We start from the raw sequence: 16,866 nt of genomic DNA, 5'->3' as shown, positions 1-16,866 counted from the left end.
CCTACTATTAGCTCTAAAGCACTCGATACGGATATACGTTCGATATACTTATCATTAATACATGATGAGTATGTTTTTCCAAAAATATAAGTTCTATTCTTATTTACGTGAATTGTGCCTTTTTCTTTATGTTATTTATAACAAATAGTCGACAAACAAAGTAATTATAAAAAAAAAACAATTTTTGTAGACTTTTTGGTACAGTATTTATCTTATATCTCCATACCAATAATGTTCAATTTGAAGTCTGTCTGACGTAATTATTTATGTATGTTACAATTTCTGGTTAAAATTTCCAAATAATCATATTTTCAGCAGCAAAAATAATTATTTTTATTACTTGATTATTATTATATATGGAACTAAACGATATTATTGTACTGATTATTATTAACTGATTTTAAGTTTTAAATACTTAATGCTCTATTTTCTTTTAGGTAAAAATAATGTTCGGATTACTTTTATAACTTGTATTAATTACTTAAACTATATTTTTCGATTCTCCATAACTTTATGAATATATTCTAATATATTATCGTTTACTATTCTAATAGTTGCAAATAATGAGTATTTGCTAACTCTACTTATAATTTATTCCCTATTATAAATATTCTAAGATAAATGTTAATAATTAAATATAGTATATGTATAATATCATTGCTTGCAATTTATATTGAACATTAAGTTGATATGGATCAATTCTAATCATAACATTAGAGCTAATCGTTTATTATAGCAATATATTGAATAAATGTATAAAATTATCGTTAAACTTTGCCAATTTGGCGACTGTTCGCAAACATTAAACTCATTAGTCGCAATTAAACTCAATTAGACACAATTAGACAGATTGAACTCCCACGTACCGCACTTTTCGTTGAATTCTAAATCGGATCGATCTTTATAGTGTTGAATGCAGATTGACATAAAACAACCCACACACGCTTGAAACAATTTTAATTATATGAATAATTTAAGTCGGTTAAATCCATAATATTTTACTTAGCAATAAATTTGTATTGATTTGCTTTTGTATTATTTTAAGGGATGAATGAAATACTGTATTGAAGTGACGTTTTTCTATTGCATATTTCGTAAGTGTTGTGGGAAAAATTTACATTGAAACAACGAGTGGAACAAAACGATACTTTCGCTGCCGGTCGAACAATACCGACCGGTCATAATAATGTGTATACACAATGTGCCAAAAAGTTCAACGATCGCGTGCGCTTTCATCAACCGACCGGAACCAAAGTTCCGTTCCGAGTCAAAAACCGGCCCGCGGGCCGCAAAAAATGCATCGGGCCGCATTCTCGGCGCGTGCACTTATTCAGTCGGAAATTCGTTGCGGCTGCGACCAAAAAAATGCATTCGATGCGAATCTCAAGGTAATTGGTTAGGGATTTTAAAATTGGTCCATCGAAATGTTGAGAAATTTAAATAAAACATTGTTGTCCGAATCGTTGTGCTTCAAAACCCGCTATAACGCACTTTAATATATTGCATTAAACACTTATGGTTACGCTAATTGTATTTTTATTTAAATTATTATATTGCTGCTAAATCATATTATAACTCCAATCTTTGCAATGTGAAGCCTAAAAATGATATGTACTTTTTTATTAGCAATCCTCGATAGTTGTTTATGCGGCGCTAAATCGAACCCGCGTTTACGACACGCTGATTGGGCAATTAAATCGTAAAATTTTAATTATTACTTTTTTCCTCGTGTGTCGTAAAAATCGAACGTGTGAGCCGCGCTTTACGCCGCTTTATTGTGTTATCACGACTCGATTGATTATAATTATTTCAACTCTGATCGCCGAATCGATAGCTCTAATGGACCGCCGTAAATCAGTATAAACACATAGGAACAATAATAATAGCATTTACAAAACTATTTCAATGGCTCTTATCTTAAGATTAAACCCGCTTATTGTTTACTAGCTGTGTCACCCAAATTTTAACGTCTAAAATTTGAATGGTATGAGCAATATATATATACGTCGAAAATACAATTTTTTATGCGCAATTTAAATGAGTCATATAACAGGCTGATAACTGTATCGAACGTGTAATAATTTTGATTTGAACCATATGTGCATATATTTTCGTATTATGTACACATACATAATTAAAAAAATATTACGGCGTGACTAACGTAAGACCAACCGCTGAGTTAATAATATTACAAATCGATCACGTATTGGTTTTTATATGCTAAAAATCCATATAAGGTTTGAAAAGCTCTGATTATGCTTATATACTAAACTAATATAAGGATTTAATATATGTATTTAAAATTCATTTCCTTAATTTAGTCGATTCAACTTTTAATATATACTTTTCTTATTATGTCCAAAATTATTTTTTTAAAGTCGCAGTGGGAACGCTCGTTACCGAGCGTTCACACTGCGACGGCGCCGACACGATTTAGTAGCAATATTAGTAGCAATAGTAGCAATATATATATATATATATATATATATATATATATATATATATATATATATATATATATATATATATATATATATACATATATATATATATATATATATATATATATATATATATATATATACATATATATATATATATATATATATATATGTGTGTATATATATATATATATATATATATATATATATATATATATATATATATATATATATATATATATATATATATCTACTGGTAAATAGGTATATGTAACTGTCAAATTGAATTGAAACTCAATTTGACAGTTGTGAAGCATTAGAAGCATATTTTAGGCATATATAAGGCAGTAGGCGTAGTAGGTTGCTCTGGATTCCAAGCGTCGAGCTGGACTAGTAGATGAAGGAAGAGAAACGGCAGTTTCTACGATCTTTGTTGGTCCGAAATTGAATGGCCTTTTTGCGTTGCGGTCAAAGCTAAAATTTGGGTGCCTTTAACTCCGATATGGATGTCTAAGTCTGTGTCAATGTGGTGAAGAATAAGTCCTCAGACTAACTAAGTGAAGTTATGGCTGAGTGCCAGGGTCCTAGTATTTATTTATTCATACTTTTCTGTGAGACGATTAATCAGAGAAGGGTGGCGAATTTCTACGAATATAAGTTGCTGTTGGCCGATAAGGCAGATTGAAAACGGCTACGCGCATTGTCTACTCTCAAGACGATTTAAGTGGTCTCATACGGTGTTTTTTTTTAAACACAGCAACGCATTTTTTCTTCAACTTGATATGTCAATAATAAAATTATTTGTAATTCCAAAATTTTACATCTCGCCTATGACTAAGCTATTCCTTAAAATAGATTCCGTAAATATTGTAAAAAAAACTTAATTTGAATAAAAAAAGCTATGTTTGTGGTCGTAATTAAGCATTAAAAATGTCATTCCATGACCTATTCTAAAATAAAAAGAACATTTAAATTAAATTACTAAATCGATAACAAGTCGCTTTATTGTAGAGAAGTGGGAACTGATTTGTGTCTTCTATTTTAAGAGGACATATATAAAACATAAGATGTTTGGGATTTATCTTGTGATGTCTTGTATAATCATCTAGTGCACGTGACTATACGATTGAGCATAAGTATTTAGTCTCATTAGCGAATAATGCAACTGACTCACTATTAATATAACAAGTCAAAAATAAACTAGATACCCGTACATGAAGGAAATTAAATACAATATTTTCCATCTTTACTTTCTACAGAATTCCTACGTGGTGTACTGGAATATGATTTTGTTGTTATGGTGTACATATTAGAGCTGCTGATAGGGAATATACACAATAAGAACGTAACTTTTTGTGTACCACCTAATTTACCTAATTCCTTGAATATTGGACAACTCCCTAATAAGCATTGCTCTATGTTATTTTACCATCTGTCAGACGGTATTACTTTATTTTCATCCTGTACTCGCACTTGGTAAAAAAAAATATGAAATCATTTCCATGAAAACTCATAAATACTCCAAGGATTTATTTTTTTAATCTTTTTTGCCATTTATTTTATACAAGATTATTCTATCGATAATTATTCTAAAAGACTGTCAATTATTTTAAGTTCTGATAAAGGGAAGAACTTAGTCAGTATTTTAATGCCAGATTTTAAATTTGTACTTTTTCCGAATTAACAACATTCAACTGTACTACATACATATCCTTTCACAAGGACCACCTGCCCAAAACATAAGATTGCATCTTTCAATTGAACGTCCGAAATCGCAAGAATTTATGTGTTCGCGTGGTCAAAGATAAAAGGGCAATCTGTCGGCGTTAATTGCCCGAAAAGCCCGAAAGTAAAAGCCGGCGGTCGCGAAATCTTGTTCTCTCTTGGAAATATTGACAGGACAGTGTTGCACAACAGGTGGCACGGGGAACCGGAATATTCTCCTTTGGCGGTCCGCCGATGATTAATTCCTTACGACGACGATTCGACTCGGAACCTTTCGTTTCCACTCGTTTATAATAAATTTACGCCCGTGTGTCCATTGTGTCATCCTTCCGATCGGATGAGAGATAGGCCGGTTTCTTTTTTAATTAAAATCGTTCCCAAAATAACTCGAAAAAGATTCAATCGCGTGGATTACCATTTTTTAATTAAATTTTGATAAATATATTAACAATTTTATTCATTTAAAGAATCTCTATTATAATTTGGAAATATCATATAGGCGTATAACTATTTTATATACTATTCACTACACAAAGTTGTGTGTGATTTATTCTTGTAACGTCTCCCGAATCATATTGGCGATTACTGCTGAACGTAATATTTCAATGAAATTACACCCAAACGAATGATTAATTTTATATTTTGGTCCTCTCATATTATGGCCCAGATATTGAAGCTTTCTTGTATCGATGTTCTGCAGCACTTCTCGTTCTTTTGCCATACGTCGGAGGACTTCAATATTTATTAACCTATCCATCCAGGAAATTTTGAATAGATTCACATCTCAAAGGTTTCACTTATCGAATTCATTCTTAATTTAAAGTCCATATCTTCACTCCGTATATTATGAGTCACGCGCAAGTCTTATGTCACGGTTGCAATTTTATTCTCAAACTCTTACTTCTTCAATCGAGTCCAATTTCTCATTCACATATGTATCTTAATTGTGCTAATTGTTGATAACTACGTTTGGTGTTGGAAGTTATATTTTTGTTGCAATTATTAATTCATCTTCAGACCATGCGTGGTATTTGCCACGTTAACTTTTTACCAATGTTTGGAGGTCGCTGAAGTATCTAAGTATTACTATATCATCCACACATATAATAGTATTTATTGGTTTATCTACAGCTTCTTGAAATATTTATTCGTAGTACATGTTAAATAGTAAAGGTGATAAGGCTCATCCTTGTCGTACACCGCGTCATATTTGAATTTATTCTCAACTTGGTGGTGGGCGGTCCTTGTACGTAAATAGTGCCTCTATGCTCTCTGCATTAAAACAATGGAGCGCTTGTTTTGTAAATGAGATTCAACGACTTTTATGCGTTGCCAAAAATACTAGATGATCTATAGTGCTGCCCATCATATGATTAAAGTGGACCCCGCCTTTAACGTGCTCGGACGCGTTTTCGGGCTAACCAATCCGAAATATTAGCGGTCGGCCGCGTTCAAAGGAAAGTGAAAGCACTTTAAATTATTCGCGCTCTCACGCCGTGGGCCGCGGAGATGAGAGTCTGTAATTAGCGGTTGTCGGACGAAGGTTCTCGGGTTGGAAGGCCTCGGTGGTCGGTTCCCCGGGGTTACGACGCAACAACTTTCACGACGCTCATATAGAACACGTAATGACAACGAACGACCCGCGATGACCCGCGTGTCATTATGCACTTGAAATATGACACTGTTGGACGTGCACGTGATTCAGAGCGATTAGAAGTGATTGTCAGGTTAGTCTGTTAAGATAAAAGTGCCCAAAAGTAATGTGAGATAAAATCACCTGTAATTTATTTTAATACCGTAGAATTTTAAGGTTCGCTTGTGATAATTCAGCGTGAGCTCCACTGAATTAAAGTTCAGGGTGTAAGTCTCATGAGATGCCAAGTATATGCTTAAGTGATTTTATATACGTTTGGAAAAAGGGGAGAAGATCACCGATCCTACTCTTCCCGAATCTTTGACCTATTTGGAAGAATCATGCGTAACTAAAATCTTTGTTGTAAGACTTTCAAGCAATTAAACAATTGCTAGCGTTCTAGGTTGCGTCAATCCTTAAAAAAGAAAATGATAGCTTCACAAGATTATATCGCTCAAATTTACTTATGTTGAAAAAATAATTGTAGAAAACATTGTGTAACCCAATATTATAGGTTAACTTCTTCCCTCGAAAATAAATCGTCATTTTTCTTTCTTACTCATGCGTTCTTAGCATGGAAAGATTTGGCCGAGATAAATCTGACTTTACTAGTTGTATTTTACTTCTACATTACATTATACGTATGTTCATCACCGCGTCTACGCAGTACGGAAGCCAGTGGTATAATGACGACCGAGCGGAAGTTTCCCGTTCGGCTTGAGCCAAACCTCTGTTGGTTATAACAACTTTTATAACGGGTATGACCATAAATAATCAGAACAAATATAAAGCTGTATAAAAATAAGTATTCGAAATAAAATATTAATGGTTGTAAGCCAATAATATATAACAATTTAATTTTGCCCTTAAATCATTGATTGGTATTTGGATATTTAGTTTTTAAAATACTGTTATTCAAAGTATAATCATTTTATCAAAAGCTTTTATCTTCTATAGTTACTTCTAGCATATTTAATGTAATTAAAATTCACAATATGTTTTTAACCCTTCGGCCTATTTAACGCCTAATTCGGCTATATAAAATTTTTGTATAAGCTATACAATCCTTTTTTTTTTGAGCAATTTTATAATGTTATTATTAAATATAATATTGAATAGCTATTTATTATAACAACTGACTATTTATTCATGAAATTTAACATTTACTAAAACTATCGATTTTTACATTAAATTATTGATTGTTAATTTGCAATTACAGACTAAATTACTTACCTAAAAAGTACAGGCCGTTTTTCCATAATTATTTTTATCATTTTTAACTTCATATGTAAAACTATACGATGATTTTTTCATTTTTATCTTAGTATCTACAATGTTTTATTTGTTGTTTTAATTTATTTACATGACTGGTTTATGGTATTACATGTAAAGTGGCAAAATACAGCAAAATAACGTTTTTTAAAAGTCAAATTACTAGTAATTTTTCACAATTTTTAATAAACATATTAAACACTACTCAACCGACACGTAGTAATTATCGTATTATATTCACGAAGCACGTAAAAAATATAACAGACACACCAAATTGGTTAATAGGCCTCAACTTTCACCGGTCGCTAATAACACACTCCACGACCGAAAAAAGTAAGAGTTAGCCAGATCGCCTTAATCTACCGATCTTGTTTAATGAAAATTTCTGCCAAACCCAGTATTGGTGATCCATCAAAACTCAGTGTCGTGTGTCCAATTATTGGATTTATCGTGCGAACCGTCCCCCTCTGACATTTGGGCTCGGGGCACGTACGATCTAGAGACCGACTAGGAAGAGGAGCCATTATGTAACGGAGGAGTGCAAGAAGTCACGGCACTGGCTCTTGACGATGATGTGATGAATCAAAAGCCGCTATCGCGTGCGAAGCCGCCATTAGGGGGCGGCTTCGTGTCATGACTTTGGTTAAGTCACAGGTCAGGTGTTGTGTTACGCGTGACCGCCGAGATGTGCATATGCAAAATTGTTATATAAACAATAGAAATGTTGTGTAATATGGTTTTGATAAATAAATACTATATATTTATAAAAAACTGCGCTAAAACTAATAATTAATATCAATAGTCTAAAACTTTAAATTATTTTAATATATATCTTCGCTGCACGACGACACCATGCGGCACGCACATGCATATAAATATGTGTACAGCAGTAAAACATCATATTAGAACTAAACGATTTTGTTTTCGTCTTTAATTTATATTGCGACTATGAGCACGATATGCGTTACAAGTACAAAGCGCTATATTATGAGTGATCTTCAGCAGGTGTTTGAAAAATCTAAATTCTTACTCAGAGGTCGGTGTCTCGTTGACCCGCAAAAGTGAAGTTGAAAAATTGACTTGCATCATCCATCTCATATTGGAAACACAATGAGGTCCGTTGCATCACGACAATTATGAATGAGATAATAATTAGGGGGTCAAACGTGCGCCATTGTCTCGGCTAGATGCAAATCCCAAATTTCAAATGTCGAGCTGCGTGCGTGAGAGTGAAAACTTTTGTGGTGTGTTTGACCTTAAGCTTTTTTTTACTTAGACTCGAAACGCAATTGTAGATACTTATCAGACGCGAGCGACCTTTTATCGATTTTGTGGATTATAATTAATTTTATTTATTTTTTTATCATAAATAATAACATGATTTATTTTTTATTGCAGCCTGATACCGTACCTCAAGCATGCATCGATATGACCAATGTTCTGGAGGTCCAAGAAGCCGATGAAGTGACCGGTCATTCTCACAGTTTGGCCATCACTGATCCTGATAGAGTGACGTTCGTCAAGGGAAACTGTAGGGAGGAGGCGCGATGGTGGAGTGATGTACTTTCCGTGTTTCCTAGAAGCAAGGTATGATATTATGATATTTTTTTACTATTGTTTCTAACTTCAATTATTTGCATTACTAGAAAAAAAATTAATAAATTAAAATAGTTACTCAGATATTTATTGACAATATATTTGCTACAAATTAAAGTCTCTTAGTTTACATATAAAATTGTAATATGATTTTCCCTATATCTTGTCTAAAAGCGGTTGTTTTAACTTTAAATAAATAAATATGTTTCTTATAACTAAAAGTTTAGATTATTAGGCGAGTGGTGTGACTTTTTATGTATAGTCAGTTAAACGCTGGTAAGTTTATTGTACAAAATATATGTGAGTGTCGACGTTGTAGTCGTCGATGATTCGATTGGTGATGGAGTGAATGATGGGAGATTCGTTTTTGAGATTTGGTTGCTTTAAATTCTTTATGTGACCGAATGTCACATATTTTATAATAGTCCTACGAAGAAGCTTGTACGAATAGTAGACAAAGCTAAATAATAACCAATTGCATTAGGATCTAACTCCACCTTTAAACTCTACTTTTAATGAAAGCTATTAAAAGCTGATCCTTTGATCATTAACTTTTGAAAAACTCTCAGTAAAGCGATTACGACTATTATCCGCCATTGGTACAACGCCAAATTTATTTTTATTTCTTAAAACTTAAATTCACAATACAATTTTTATATAAAAATAGCTCTCAATCATTTTTTCATGAGCAATTTTATAATATTATCAGTAAATATAACTAGCCCTTAAAATTTAACAGCCATTTAATATAACAACTAACCATTTATCTATGTAATTTAACATTTAATAAAACTATCGACTTTTTAATTAAATTACCCATTAAAAGCAGGCAAAATTAATTAACCCTACTTTAATTTAAATGTAACAAATACAATATCTATAGTTTTTATTTGTTGTAGTAATTTATTTATATGACTGTTTTATGGTATTACATTTTATTATTAAAATTATTAAGCGTCAAAATAGGAACTACAGCAAAATGATGAATTACATAAAAATTATAAAATGTACTATAACAAATAAAAGTATTATATAATGCTTGCAAAAATAATCAAAACGATAAATTACATATAGTAATATTTATAAGCATATATTTTGCAAAATACTGAATATTTTTTCTAGCTCTTTTTAAACATAAATTTTCATTTTTTTTACGACGCTCAAGTTAAACGTCTTGATGATTTCTACAGGAGCTGATTTAGGCGCTGTATATTCGTTTTTACACAAACAGTCTTGGAGGGGGCCTTAGTGCTCGCCCACTTTTTTTCTGTCACCGTCATTTATGCCGATTTAGAGATGTAATTGGATGCATTGGTTAACATGTTGCAGGTAGACAACCTATTATTTTAACAGGTTTGGAACGGTGAAGTGTGAGATCTGGCAACTTTACTTGTTGTTTTGGATCACAAAATAATGTTTTTTGTTATATGATAATAAGTTTGAGGTTAGCTAATGTGATGCTACTTTTATCCGTCTATTGTATCGCACGGTCTGCACTGGATAGTAAGAAAAGAGTCATTGGCGGATCTTCAAGATGATGGGTTGATTTATTTCGCTCTTAATGCGTAAATAAAATTATTTCTTATGCTCATTTTAATGAGAGCTTTTAAAAGTGCTCTGCTTTAATTTTTTGATGTACGCTGATTGATCAAGAGTTAAAACTTATAATTATATCAAGTGAATATAAATTGTATATTTTTATTTAAATATCTGCTTTCAATACTTTTTTATTATGTCAATTTTTTAAGGCAAAAGCAATAGTAGGTGCTTCATAGTATATACATAAGTATATATGTTTAATTTAATGAAAAGTTCTGGGCTTTATAAATATATATATAATACTTATAATTTTTTAAGTCTCTGCCCAAATACGTGTTTATTCATATAGTAAGTATCTTTCTGTATTTTATAAGAGTTCAAAGTGCTAAGCGTCGGTCATTTAACGGCATTTCAAAAAAAAGTCATCGATAGCTTTCTATGACTTTCGTTATTCATTGTGTATTACATATTGATTTGCCGATTGATAAGCCAGAGCTTTTAGAGACATTTCCAATGCGCCGTTATAAAGCATTACCATATACGAAGCTGAAAATTACAATCAACGAACCATCAATCTATGGCTTTGTATTTCTGAGCCAGCGTTTCCCAAACTTGTATACTATAAAATTTTATGTATGTTTGAAAAACTATTCCAAGCCATTATTTAAGCCATATAATTTGCATTCGAGATAGAGAACAATAAAAGCGTCCTTCGGGGCGTTCGTTATTTGTGTCGGTGTAGTGTAGAGAGTGTGGCTTTGTATGGCTGGGCATTAATCATCGGTGTGTTCATTTGCACATTGTTCTGTCGCGCGCCGATGATGTGAAATATGAGAAGGCGACGGGATGAATCACGACGTGCAACCAGGTGGACGATTGCCCGTTCGACGTTTGCACGTGTTGGTGGATGTACAGTGTAGCCGACGCCACGACTTTACCTACTACAAGGAACACTTCTGTCTCATTACACTACATAATATATTTTTGCTTCTAATGATTTATAAATGGAATGAACAAAAATGAAGGAAAGCTTTAAAAGAACCCACATATACATTTAGTATAAAGTGTAGAATAAATTGGTGAGTATGTTTATAGTTAAGTATACTAAAATGCTGGATAGAAGATTTAAAATTAATGTAATTCAAAATGTCTCTATTACCGTTTGCATTGTGCAGACCTCAATATTAATGGATGTTAATGCATCTGACCCCACGACGAAAGGTCCGCTTATAGTTTTCGTCGACCCAATTCCCGTTGACCATAAATAATATTGCATATGGTCTCTATTGTTTTCATTTAGGAATGTATCGCGATGAAAGTCTAACACAATAAGGTCAGCTTGGTCAATGCAGCAGGTGGGTCAAGTTTAACTCGGCGTACCTATCTCTATCTACTTTGCTTTGCTATCTGCGATGCACCCGCCGGCGGTTTGTTTGTGTACCAGTTTGTTTTGCCGTCATGCTTTGGATGATGCCAATTGACACCGGTAACAATATCCTGATCCTTTGTCTTTTTTGTTCTAGGGACGTCATAAGCGTAACGCGACCTTCCCAGGAGGACAGCCCAACAGTTTGATGCAGAACGGCACAGCGATCAGAAGTGAGTATCTTAAAAATTAACTCGAAATTTTTCATGACATCTAAAACAATCAAGTGATTTAGTCAAAAAATAATAATTGTTCTAAGCCGCTTCCGGACGTACATATTTAAAAATGAAATATTCTATGCTTAGTTTTCTACTCTGTAAATCGTATCGCTATATGAACTATATATATAATAATACACGTAAACAAAGGAAATATATTTAATTATAATTAATAAAAATAAAAATAGAGTTGATACGATGATTTTTGAGCCTCCGCTAATGTATTCTTTTGTTGTCGACCAATGAAAAATAAGCATTCAAATATAAAACAAGATGGCCGATATTAACGTGGCAACAGTTTTAAATAATTATTATTTATAAACATAATTTTCATTAATTCGTTATGTGCTTTGTTTGATTTGACTGAATATAAATAATCGGATTGCAAATTAACTAGATGTGTTATAACTATGAAAATTAAATATATACATAATGTGTTGAGGATTAGAAGAATACATTGATTAAACTAGATAAACAATCATAAAACAATATTCGTAATGAAATCTTCAAATTTTAAATTCCCGTCGACGGGCTCCGAGGCCGAAAAGTGAGTTTTTCCTTTTATAATACATAAATATTATCATTGCTTCCGATTTAATGCACATATACGTTAGATTTGACTAAACCAGGTACGTTTTAAACGTGAACATATAATATATACTTACTACGTATGAAGATTGAGGTTAATGTCATATAAATGCTAATAAAACGTATTTTTTTATCTATTGATATTTGGGGATACTATCTTTCACGACGATCGCGTGACAATATTTGTGATGCAGTTGGTTGTTTAGCTAAAGAAGTTTGGTTACAACAAAATAAATTAAAACCATTATTGCAGCAAAAAAATTCACCTAGATCGAGCGATGACTTGCAATATACATATGTGTTGTTTCTTGGATGTTATCTAATAGACGATATTTTACAATGATTATAAATATGTGATTGCATACCTGGAATAATAGATAGTCAAAATATCTAAGAGTGGCTTATTTTTTATTCAGATATGACAAAATATGTATACGTCATGGTTTTTAATCTATTTTTGTTCTGTGCCATCATTCCTCTTTCGGAATAGCCGAATTCAAAATATTCAGTTACATCAAACTTATGTAGTATGTTCTTTATAAAAAGATAATACTTGCTGACAGTGACTTCAACATGAGAAGATTCACTCTTTGTTTATATATACCAATTCTACGTTGTAGCCATATAGGTCATCAAATTCTTCCATCATTGCTTCTGAAAAATAATTAAAAACAATAAGACCCCTATCGAGAGTTAAACATTAAACACATTATTACTACTAATATAAGCCATAAAATAAATTTAAACGACAACGATTAAACACGTAGATTGGCATCTCTTCATCTGCTTCAAAATTGTCCCAATATGTCATATTTTAATTGTTTGCCATACGTAAATGTTATTAGATATATCATTGCTTCTGAAAATTAACTGTAAACGATACTATATAGTGGGTAAAATGTAACTTTTTGTTTACACTAATATGGGATTTTTCATTATTATTACCATTGTAATATGTTTAATTAACTTTGGTATGTATACCTTTAATCTAAATCACTGCTGTTTGTCTTTTAATATTTGATCCTAGAAAGTCAATAGTAATTTTGATAGAATAAACGTAATATTCATATAACCAAACACTTACTGGCACACTCATAATTTATAGTTTAGATTATATTGTCTATAATTCCAAGTGCTACATCACTTTTAATCATCTTTCATTAACACTTTAAGAAAAATGCTGTGGTTATAACATATTTCACTGTTTATTTAATTGCACCGAACTGCGCGCAGCGAGCGCTTGTCAGATGACAGAAGAGTAGTCACGTGTAAGCAAATTTGAGAGTTAAGGGAAATCCCGGTTATAGTGAAAATTTGTACTTTTAAAAAAACATCGCAGCGAAGTGTTCTAAAGTTAAGATTTACATACAAATTTAGCTCAACTGCTCACTGATTTTTATTCTATATTTTTTTTATAGAATATTTATTAAATATTAAAAATACATTCAAATAAAAAAAACATTGTAATAGTTTTTTAACCCTTTAGTAAATAATTGATGGAAAAAACTAGAATAAAACTAGAAAGGAGAAAAGGATTGAAGCTTAAACTATGATTTATTAAGTAAAGATTAAAATGTGTGCTTCTGCTTTTAAAGCCATATGTGCTCTGGCTTATATTTAAATTTTAGCTTGTTTTTATCTTAGTCTACGATAGTTAAGACGTTAGTTTTGTGACGGGAAAATAACAATATTTTTAAATCGTTTATTTTTTTACTTATGATTTTTAAAGATGTGTATTGTAAAATATTTGTTTACATATGTTTAGGCTCTTTAGAGCAAAGATCCGAAATGTATTTAATAAAATTAAGGTTAAAGTCCAAGTATTAAATGCTCGCTTTCCATTTTATATTACTACTTTTATTACTTTATATACAATGGCAAGGCTTGTCTACGTTTCTAAATATAATAGCTTTTCTCAATCATTAAATTATATTAGTAAGCGTATCATATAAATATTATATTACCTCTTCTTTTAATCATGTTTATTATTATTGTATAGACGGAGGAGGAAGTGCCTCAAGACCTCGCCACAATAGCTGCCACGCTGGAGGTTGGAGCACTCCTGCCAGGCCTCAACTTCCAGATTCAACGCCACCAGCTCAACCTCCGATAACACCGACTCAGCCAGTGGCTACTCCGGACGCCAAAGGTGAGAGAATCACTAATTTATTCCGTTTCGTACAACGAGAGCAAATCAGACAGGATGTATAATTCACTCTAATTAACTACTATCTTGACGGGTCGATGTCTAAAAATTTTACGCAATTTTTTTCTTGTTGTTCTTGGCATGACTATCAATTAAAGATTCTTCTCGCTATACACCGAGTCAATCAAACAGACGTGAAATGATTTCTAGATTCTTAGTTAGAATAACCAGTCCCATGTGACGGAAGTTGAGCTAGTAACTTCTTGATTGTGTGGCGCTCTTGACCTTACAGAATCGAACAAAAGATGAATTAGTGTATCGTTCACACTCGTTTATCATAAAACTGTGACATGTAGGATGTTGGTTACCATTTTTTAACCTCACGGCCGCAGATGAACATCCGTTTTGTATTGTTTCTAAATGTAGATTTTAGAGGAAACGAGCTGTATCCGTTTTACATATTTCAGTGCTTTTGTGAATCATTTAAAACATTTTATTTATATAAACGGCAATAAAACATTGAATTTTATAATAAAAATTAAAAGTAATTTTCTCTATTAGATTTTGCATAACAAAGAAAACCACCAGTTAAGTGAGAAACACATTTTTTTGCTACCATATAAATAGAGTTATCTTAATTTTATGTCAAAAAATTGCTGTGATTTTTAATAAGTGACACTTTTATGTGTATACAAAATTTTAAATACATTAATGAATATTATATTTATATAAAGTACTTTTAGGTATATTAATAATTATTCGTATATCTATTTCAATGTATACAAATCTTCAACTTTTCTACTTCTGCATATAAACATCCAGCTTATTGTATTTCTAAAGATGCATGAAAATATTTCGACAGGCAAACCGTGACTAATTCACAAAGCAAACAAACGATAATTCTACACCCGTAATACGATGATTATCATTTTCTTAATGCTAATTGAAAATCTTGCAACAATATGAGGGCGATTAGCCATTGTGAGCGTTTTATCGCAAAGCATCGTTTGTGCAACTTTGCATCGTGTTTTGTGAAATCTATAATTTAGCTATTTTTATATCGACATGATCACGTATGAGCGTTCAATAAGTTTCTTAATTCCGCAATACAAATAAAATTAGTTATAGCTAATCTAATATATTTATATATCTATAAAATTTATTGTTTTTACATTCAACAAATAATCGCTCCAAATAGCACTATATAAAAAATCAGATAAATATTTAGTTGGATATATTCATATCATCAAAATCTTTTTCAATCAAATTTAATTATAATAATATAATAATCATGTTTCGATTAATTTATATTCTTCATTACATTGTCGCTCAACACATCATTAACGTCGCACCATAACCATATGAGGTCTGCGGAAAATTTATGTTTTCCAATCAGCTTTTCCTGTCTCGGGTGTTTTCCACGTGTCGTCCGCCGAGGCAAATTATCGCTTGATAGATCAATCAATGCTATCGATTTGCATTTAAATGCAGCTCGCAGATCAAAGCTGGCGATAAGTCGCCGTGTGAATTAAACGCGTAATGAGATGCATGAATAATCGAACAGCATCCCAGCTGGTCCGGCGACAATGAGAGGCGATTTATCTATGCTGTACGATCGACAAAACGACTCGTGTAATCCTCTCGCGCAAGACTCGAGATCGCAAGATCAAGGGGTGTGCGATAAATCGTAGAAATTTAGATATATTTCAAAATGTATTCTATTAACTAGGTACAATGCACTACAGCACTAATATAATTATTTTTAGTCTTATCTTGTTCCACAAAAATCATTCATATAGCTTAGAAACATATAAAATAACTGCTAATAACTTCAACCTTACCTAATCTTAAGATTGCATGCATTTTTTAAATACTACTGGAAAGACTACGCTTTTTAACCTTCCATTTTCAATTTTCACGCTACATGTTTCTCTTTGTCATTAATTTGGCCATAGATAAAGAAAGGTGACACATGATCGCAAATACCATATATTTTTGTGCAACAATTGAGGTCGTCGCGTACAGTTTGCATTTGTTAGTTTTCTGTGGGTTCAAAGCGTCTTCAAAGTATGTTTAACTCTGGATTCCGGACGTCGGACTGGACCAGGAGATGCGAAGAGGGAAGCGGCGGCTTTTATGCCTGCACTACACTCTCTGGAAGTTGGCCATCGTGGTCAAGTTATAATACCACATGCTTATCGGGGACTTCAAAAGACTCTTACGAACATCTTTGAATATTTTAGGGCACCAAAAAGAATTAATTATATTTTTGATAGTATATT

The 16,866-nt window shown here is 32.1% G+C and overlaps 1 protein-coding gene across 4 annotated transcripts in view; it reads left to right on the top strand.

Annotated features, from left to right (window-relative positions):
• Nucleotides 1–16,866, top strand: part of osp (myosin phosphatase Rho interacting protein outspread) — a 312,881-nt gene that overhangs the window by 261,428 nt on the left and 34,587 nt on the right. For all 4 annotated transcript variants that reach the window (XM_088186721.1, XM_088186720.1, XM_088186723.1 and 1 more), the window contains exons 4-6: nucleotides 8,470–8,658; nucleotides 11,730–11,805; nucleotides 14,438–14,587. In XM_088186721.1, coding sequence (XP_088042847.1) covers nucleotides 8,470–8,658; nucleotides 11,730–11,805; nucleotides 14,438–14,587 — 415 coding nt within the window. The remainder of the gene's footprint in view (nucleotides 1–8,469; nucleotides 8,659–11,729; nucleotides 11,806–14,437; nucleotides 14,588–16,866) is intronic.

The sequence above is a fragment of the Plectrocnemia conspersa genome, unplaced genomic scaffold (assembly GCF_051122295.1).
Source record: "Plectrocnemia conspersa isolate PC_06_02 unplaced genomic scaffold, ASM5112229v1 ptg000005l, whole genome shotgun sequence".
NCBI lineage: Eukaryota > Metazoa > Arthropoda > Insecta > Trichoptera > Polycentropodidae > Plectrocnemia > Plectrocnemia conspersa.
The sequence above is the reverse complement of the archived record's forward strand: the minus strand, read 5'-3'. Positions and strand labels throughout refer to the sequence as shown.